The sequence below is a fragment of the Lethenteron reissneri genome, unplaced genomic scaffold (genome assembly GCF_015708825.2).
Source record: "Lethenteron reissneri isolate LAM-NWPU_2019-01 unplaced genomic scaffold, ASM1570882v1 scaffold_1533, whole genome shotgun sequence".
Lineage (NCBI taxonomy): Eukaryota > Metazoa > Chordata > Hyperoartia > Petromyzontiformes > Petromyzontidae > Lethenteron > Lethenteron reissneri.
Window position 1 is genome coordinate 13,476 of NW_026891260.1, and position 9,025 is coordinate 22,500.

General features: G+C 51.1%; 1 protein-coding gene across 1 annotated transcript in view; it reads left to right on the plus strand.

The window, feature by feature from the left end:
* Window positions 1–245: 245 nt before the first annotated feature.
* The window catches only part of LOC133362577 (ephrin type-A receptor 4-like), a 37,716-nt gene continuing 28,936 nt past the window's right edge, over window positions 246–9,025 (plus strand). Inside the window, exons 1-4 of the mRNA XM_061581514.1 lie at window positions 246–305; window positions 4,645–5,299; window positions 5,992–6,147; window positions 6,496–6,879. Of these exons, the coding sequence (XP_061437498.1) occupies window positions 246–305; window positions 4,645–5,299; window positions 5,992–6,147; window positions 6,496–6,879 (1,255 nt within the window). The remainder of the gene's footprint in view (window positions 306–4,644; window positions 5,300–5,991; window positions 6,148–6,495; window positions 6,880–9,025) is intronic.

Consider the following 9,025-nt stretch of genomic DNA (forward strand, 5'->3'; position numbering starts at 1 on the left):
CGTGTCTCTGTGCGTGCGTGTCTCTGTGTGTGCGTGTCTCTGTGTGTGTGTGTCTCTGTGTGTGCGTGTCTCTGTGTGTGCGTGTCTCTGTGCGTGCGTGTCTCTGTGTGTGCGTGTCTCTGTGTGTGTGTCTCTGTGTGTGCGTGTCTCTGTGTGTGCGTGTCTCTGTGTGTGCGTGTCTCTGTGTGTGCGTGTCTCTGTGTGTGCGTGTCTCTGTGCGTGCGTGTCTCTCCCCCCCAGTGGACATGCTCGACACGGAGACGGCGCAGGGAGACCTCGGCTGGGTCGCCTTCCCTCCTGACGGGGTGAGGAGGAGTCGAGAGGCCACGAAACTTCTGTGGATGTTCGAGGGGGGGGGGGGGGTGTCCATAAATGACGTCACGCACCTGGGGGAGGGCGGGGTCAGACTTTTGTGACGATGCGTGACGAGGGCGGTTGAGAAATGTGACGTCGTATTTAAAATTCGCGACTTTAAATAAATACTAGCTGTACTACCCGGCTTCGCCCGGGACTTATATCTACCACGGCCGGCCGCCTTTGTCTCCCCAGTGGCGATGTTAATACGCTACAGTAGTTAAGTTACTCGTTTGAGGCAGAGTCGACCTAGGGGAGGTTCAAATAATCGTCACCGGTGGTGGCCGTGAGCGGGAATCGAACTGGGTTTGCCGGGTTGGTAGCGCAGCGTAGCGTTAAGCACTACACCCACCGCTCCTCACACACCACACACGCACAGACACACACACAGACACACACACAGACACACGCAGACACACACAGACAGAAACACACACACAGACAGCACGCTAACCACTACACTACCGCTCCCCACACACCACACACGCACACACACAGACACACACACAGACACACACACAGACACACACACACAGACACAGGCAGCACGCTAAGCACTACACTACCGTTCCCCCTACACAACACACGCGCGCGCGTCCATAGGTACACATACACGCGCTTGCTGCAGACACACACGACTTTCAGGGTGCATACGGCAGTAAACGACTGAAATAATAAAGCGGCAATGCTGTGTAAGGAACGCCTTAGACCCGCATTATACATTTGTGTAATGCGAGCGTAAACACACAAACACACACAAACACATACACAATACACACACACATACATGCAGACACACAGACAGACACATAACACACATACATACACACACATACAAACACAGAAACACATACACACACATACATAGACACACACATACATACACACAAACACATCCACAGACGTACATACACACATACATACAGGCACGCAGACATACACATAAACACATACAAAAAAACCCACATACATACACACACACATACATACACACAAACACATGCACACACATACATACACACATGCATACAGACACACAGACATACACATAAACACATACACACATACACATGACCCGGCTTCGCCCGGGACTTGGATCCACCACGGCGGCAAAACCGACATACATACACACACAGACATACACACAAACACATACACACACATACATACACACATGCATACAGACACACAGACATACACATAAACACATACACATGAGCCGGCTTCGCCCGGGACTTGGATCCACCACGGCGGCAAAACCGACATACATACACACACAGACATACACACAAACACATACACACACATACATACACACATGCATACAGACACACAGACATACACATAAACACATACACATGACCCGGCTTCGCCCGGGACTTGGATCTACCACGCCCAGCCGCCTTTGTCTCCCAAGTGCCGATGTTAATACGCCACACCAGTTACTCGTTTGAGGCTGAGTGGACCTAGGGGAGGTTCAAATAATCGTCACCGGTGGTGGCCGTGAGCGGGAATGGAACTGGGTTCGCCGGGTTGGTAGCGCAGCGTAGCGTTAAGCACTACACCCACCGCTCCTCACACACCACACACGCACAGACACACACACAGACACACGCAGACACACACAGACAGACACAGACAGACACACACACACACAGACACACAGACAGCACGCTAAGCACTACACTACCGCTCCCCACACACCACACACGCACACACACAGACACACACACAGACACACGCAGACACACACACACAGACACAGACAGCACGCTAAGCACTACACTACCGTTCCCCCTACACAACACACGCGCGCGCGTCCATAGGTACACATACACGCGCTTGCTGCAGACACACACGACTTTCAGGGTGCGTAAGGCAGTAAACGACTGAAATAATAAAGCGGCAATGCTGTGCGAGGAACGCCTTAGACCAGCAACACATTTGTGTAATGCGAGCGTAAACACACAAACACATACAAACACATACACACACATACATACACAGACATACACACAAACACATACACACAGACATACACATACACACAAACACACACATACATGCACACAAACACATACACAATACACACACACATACATGCAGACACAGACAGACACATAACACACATACATACACACACATACACACATACGTAGACACACACATACATAGACACACACATACATACACACAAACACATGCACACACGTACATACACACATACATAGAGACACGCAGACATACACATAAAGACATAAAAAAAAAACCCACATACATACACACACACATACACACAAACACATACATACACATACATACACACATACATAGAGACACACAGACATACACATAAACACAAACACACATACACATGACCCGGCTTGGCCCGGGACTTGGATCCACGATGCCCCGCCGCCTTTGTCTCCCCAGTGACGATGTTCACACACGACAGCAGTTACGCTTTTGAGGCTGAGTGGACCTAGGGGAGGGCCAGGTCCGTTTCAAATAATCGTCAGCGGTGGTGGGCGTGAGTTGGAATCGAACTGGGGTCGCTCAAGCAGCTTAATGACTGTTTGTACAAAGAACATATAAAGAATTGATTATAATAACCAGGCAAGAGTCCACATTATAGACTGCCAGTACACGCACTCAGCTTCATAAGCAGGCTAGAGTGTACATGATAGAGTGGCAGTACGCTCACCGAGCTTAATAAGCAGGCTACAGTGTACATGATAGACTGGCAGTACGCTCACCCAGCTTAATGAGTATTTGTACAGTGAACATTAAAGTAATCGATTGTTGGCGCGTTGGGTTTAAAAGTAATATTAATAGCACACATTGTGGTGGGGGTGTAGTGAAGAGTAGGAAAAACTTTGATGAATTTACCTCAGAGTGGCGTGGTGGGTGTCGAGGCCTAGTAGCGTGCAAAGCCTGCGGCCTCGCCTAAAATTGTCGGCTTGGAAGAGGCAGGGTACGGGTGGCGTTCCTTCCCCCCCCCCCTAGCGCTCCAACAATACTGTGTAATGGCTATTATTTAATTAAATACGGAGCTTATGAAAGTGGCGAAGGCGTGGCTAGCCGTTGGCAGGGGCAACCGCCGTCCAATGAAACTGCAGCCCTTGGCGAAGGCGTGGCTAGCCGTTGCCAGGTCCAATGAAAGCGGCGAAGGCGTGGCTAGCCGTTGCCAGGGGCAACCGCCGTCCAATGAAAGTGCGTATGGGCCAAAGTCCACACACACACACACAGACAGACAGACATGAACGATTTTATATATATAGATAGACAACACGTTCTACTTCATTTAATAGATGTTGTAATAAATGTTTTCTCCTACAACGCTTCTGTAGGGACATTTATCACTTGACCCTTGGGCTACACTCATTTGAAACTTTTGAAACAGCCTGCCTCAGCGGCTATCCCGATCTTTTTTCTCCTGATGGCGATTTCTTGCGTCGCGATTAAAACGTTGTAGTTTTTTCGTACATTTACTTGTTCTACGTGACTTTGCCGAAAGACCCCAAAGAATCCGTGTTTATTGTTCCGCCCCGCGGCGGATATGGGGCGTGCTTACACAGCAACTTCTGATATGGTGTTGAGTTTGGTCACGTGATCAGGAAGTTAAGGGGTGTCAGCCGTCACACAGAGTACACAATGGAGGCACACTCAGGGTCTCAGTGAATCTGGTCATTGTGGTACTTGAAGAAGCATTGTCTGTCAGTTCGTTTATGTTCTTATAATATCGGGAATGCTGTTATAGTGTTAGGGTTGACGTTATAATGCTTTAGACCCCAATAATATCAACTCCTGCAGTCACGAAAGCTTTAAGTGAAGATTAAATAAATACAGATTCATGATAAGCACGCCTCAAACTCACCGTCTTCCAATTCCACTCACAAAAATATCACCCCCCCCACTCCCCCCACTCTCCCCCCCACTCCCCCCCCCACACTACCCCCCCACACTGCCCCCCCACACTGCCCCCCCACACTCCCCCCCACACTCCCCCCCACACTGACCCCCCACACTCCCCCCCACACTCCCCCCCACACTCCCCCCACACTCCCCCCCAACACTCCCCCCCACACTCCCCCCCACACTCCCCCCACACTCCCCCCCAACACTCCTCCCCAACTCCCCCCCACACTCCCGCACACCCCCCACACCCCCCCCCCACACTCCCCCCCCCCACACTCCCCCCCACTCCCCCAACCCCCCCCACTCCCTCCCCCCTCACCACGACGGCAGTGGGAGCCCGCGAGTGGCCAAGGCCCCCGGTGCTTGTACCAGGCGCAGTGCGGCCCCGCCGCGCCCCGCCAGGACAAGTGGCTGCGCACCGACTGGGTCCCGCGTGGCGACGCTCTCCGCGTCTTCCTCGAGGTCCGCTTCCGTTACCGTCGCCGCTGCCCCCGGGGCCTCCCGGCCTCCACCACCACCGCCACCACCGCCACCACCGCCGGCACCGGCTGCGTCAGCGACGCGCTGGAAGTTTACTACCGGGAGTCGGACGACGCCGGGGACGTCCCCGCCGGCGTCTTCGCGGACGACGAGCGGCGGCTCTTCTCCAAGGTCGACTCGGTCGGCTGGGACAGGTCGGAGGTCGGGGAGACCACGGCGTCGTGCGACGTGGGGCCCCTCTCCCGGGGCGGCCTCCGCCTGGCGTTCCGCGACACGGGGGCCTGCGCCCGGCTGCTGTCCGTGCGACTCTTCCACAGGCGCTGCCCGGCGCTGGCGCTCGGACTCGCCGTGTTCCCCGACGCGCCGGCCGCCGGCGACGGGCGGTGGGCGCTGTCGGAGGTGGCCGGGGCGTGCGTGGGCCACTCGCTCCGGGCCCAGGGGGAGCCGGGCCCGGCGATGCTCTGTGACGCTGACGGCGAGTGGGCGAGCCTCAGCGGGAGCTGCGTCTGCCATGCCGGGTACCAGCAGGCGGGGAATGCCTGCCGAGGTGACGCATTGGGGTTGTTTTAATAGATTTATTGTTGTGGTTGCTTACGCTCGAGAAAGATTTGGGAAGACCCAACCACCCTCCCATCCACTCACTCACTCACTCACCCATCCACTCACTCACCCACTCACTCATTCACTCACTCACTCACTCACCCACCGACTCACTCACCCACTCACTCACCCACTCACCCACTGACTCACCCAACCAACCACCCACCCACTCACCCACCCACCCACTCACTCACCCATCCACTCACTCACCCACCTACTCACTCACTCACCCACCCACATAACCCACCCACTCACCCAACCACTCACTCACCCACCCACCCACTCACTCACCCACCCACCCACCCACTCACCCAACCACTCACTCACCCACTCACCCACCGACTCACCCACTCACTCACTCACCCACTCACTCACTCACTCACCCACGCACCCACTGACCCACCCAACCATCCACTCACCCACCCACTCACTTTCTCACTCACTCACTCACCCAACCACCCACCCACCCACATACCTATTCACCTACCCACTCACCCACTTTCTCACTCACCCAACCACCCACTCACCCAACCACCCTCTCACCCACCCCATCTCACCCACTCACCCCATCTCTCGCTACTGACAGCACCAACAGTCTGCGAAGGCTACAGGGCTGCGTGTGGCTCTGTGTGCGTGCAGCGTGTGAGCAGGGCTGGTACAAGGAGACGGCGGGAGACGGCTCCTGCTCCCCGTGCCCGCCGCACAGCGCGGGGAGCGCTGGCGGGGCCACGTCCTGCGCCTGCCACGACGGGTACTTCAGGCCCAGAGACGAGGCCCAGTCCGTGGCCTGCGCAAGTACGTGGTGGTCTCAGTACTACACTATACACTACAGTACTACACTATACACTACATACTACACTATACACTACCATACACTACAATACACTACAATACTACACTATACACTACAATACACTACACTATACACTACCTACTACACTACACTACACACTACACTACACACTACACTACACTACTACACTACACTATACACTACACTACACACTACCTACTACACTACACTATACACTACACTACACACTACCTACTACACTATACACTACACTATACACTACACTACACACTACACTATACACTACCTACATCACTACACTATAAACTCCCCCCCCCCCACCCTCCCAGAGCCTCCGTCTGCCCCCACGGACGTCACGTGGACGGCGCTCACCCCCACTTCGCTGATGCTCCGGTGGCGCCCGCCGGCGGCTCCCGGCGGGCGCCCCGACCTCGCCTACTCCGTCGAGTGCCGCCGCCACCACCGCCGCCTCCGGCAGGAGCAGCAGCAGCAGGAGCAGCAGCAGCAGCAGCCGGCGCCATGCGGGGCGGCCGTGAGGTTCCGGCCTCCGCCGGTGCCGCCGCTGCCCAACGGCTCGTGCTGCTGGGCGGAGGTGAGCGGCCTGCAGGAGAACGCCGCCTACACGCTGGAGGTGCACGCCACCAACGGAGTGTCCAGCCTCAGCGGAGGCCCGTCGCTGTTCGCCGCCGTGAACGTCAGCACCTCCGTGGCGCGTGAGTGATCCCCCCCCTCTCTGTCGTTCACGCGAATGTTTCTTGTTTTGTCTCTGTTTTTTTATCTTTAAATGTTTTTTCTCGTTTGTAAAATGCTTTTTTTTGTTCTTTTTTAATGTTTTTTCTTTCGTTTTTTATCTTTGAATGTTTATTCTCGTTTGTAAAATTATTTTTTTGTTCTTTTTTGAATGTTTTCTCTCTCTTTTTATATCTTTAAATGTTTATTTTCTTTTTTAAAATATTTTTTTGGTTCTTTTTAAAATGTTTTCTCTCTCTTTTTTATATCTTTATATGTTTATTATCTTTCGTAAAATACATTTTTTGTTCGTTTTTGAATGTTTTTTCTCTCTTTTTTATATCTTTATATGTTTATTATCTTTTGTAAAATAATTTTTTTGTTCTTTTTTAAATGTTTTCTCTCTCTTTTTAATCTTAAAATGTTTATTCTCTTTTGTAAAATATTTTTTTTGTTCTTTTTTAAATGTTTTTTCTCTCTTTTTTATATCTTTAAATGTTTATTATCTTTTGTAAAATAAATGTTTTGTTCTTTTTTTAAATGTTTTTTCTCTCTTTTTTATATCTTTATATGTTTATTATCTTTTGTAAAATAATATTTTAGTTCTTTTTTAAATGTTTTCTCTCTCTTTTTAATCTTAAAATGTTTATTCTCGTTTGTAAAATAATTTTTTTGTTCTTTTTTAATGTTTTTTTCTCTCTTTTTAATCTTTAAATGTTTATTATCTTTTGTAAAATAAATTTTTTGTTCTTTTTTAAATGTTTTTTTCTCTCTTTTTTATATTTAAATGTTTATTCTCGTTTGTAAAATAATTTTTTTGTTCTTTTTTAAATGTTTTTTTCTACTTTTTAAAAATACATTCTCCTTTTGAAATATATAACGTGCCTATAACATTATAATAATATTATTTCATTTTGATCTAAAGCTTTCGTGACTGCAGGGATTCCTATGTGTATGAGGGGTGGTGTGTGTGTATGAGAGGTGGTGTGTGTGTGTATGTATGAGGGGTGGTGTGTGAGTGTGTATGTGTGTGTGTATGTATGTGTATGTATGTGTGTGTATGTGTGTATGTATGTGTGTGTATGTGTGTGTGTATGTGTGTGTGTATGTATGTGTGTATGTGTGTGTGTGTATGTGTGTGTGTGTAAGTTGCAAGCGAGAATTTCATCATCGCTTGCAGCTGGGGTTGGCATCGTCCCCCACTCCACCTGATGTCGAGGGTAAATGGGCGAGGTTTAAGACTGTGACTCATGCAGCTGCAATGGCTGCTTTGGGTACGCGGTCCAGACCTCCCCAGAAACCCTGGCTGACGGAGGAGGTGTTCAGGTTAATTGAGAAAAAGCGACAGGCCCACTCTCATCGGCTACAGCATCCCACGTCGGAGAATGAGGAGGTTTACCGCAGCCTTCGCTCGGAGGTTCGGAGAGCCGTAAGGCGCTGCAAGGATGGGTGGTGGTCGTGGTTTGCTGAGGAGATGGAGTCTGCCTCAGTGGCCCGCGATCACAAATCACTATTTAATTCCATCAAAAAAGTAACCTGCAGCGCCACACCTATTACCATCATTAGGGAAAAAAACGGTGATCCAATCTCCGACCCCCAGGAACAGGTTTGCAGATTTGCTGAGCATTTCTGTGAGGTCCTGGGGGAGGGAAAATCTCTCAGCCAGGAAAACATCATGGCACAAAGTGGGGATAACCCTGCTGACGCTGCCGTGCCTCAAATATTAGAAGAGGTCACCCCCTGTGAGTGGCTGGCTGAGGTGCCATCTGTTGAGGAAGTACTTAAGGCGATCCGGAGTCTGAGACCAGGAAAGGCACCGGGCAGAGATGATCTCCCAAGCGAAATGCTGAGGGAGGGTGGCGTTTGTGCACAGACTGCCCTATATGACATCATAACAACAGTCTGGACCGCTAGACGGGTACCGCAGGATTGGAAGGATGCCCTGGTGGTCCCCCTCCTTAAGAAGGGGGACCGCACAGACTGTAACAACTACAGGGGCATCTCACTCCTCAGTGTGCCGGGAAAGGTCCTGGCAAGGATTATTCAACATCGCCTTGCTAGGCACGCTGAGGAGAGGCTTGCGGAACCCCAATGCGGTTTCAGGAAAGGGCGGTCCTGCACAGATGCCAT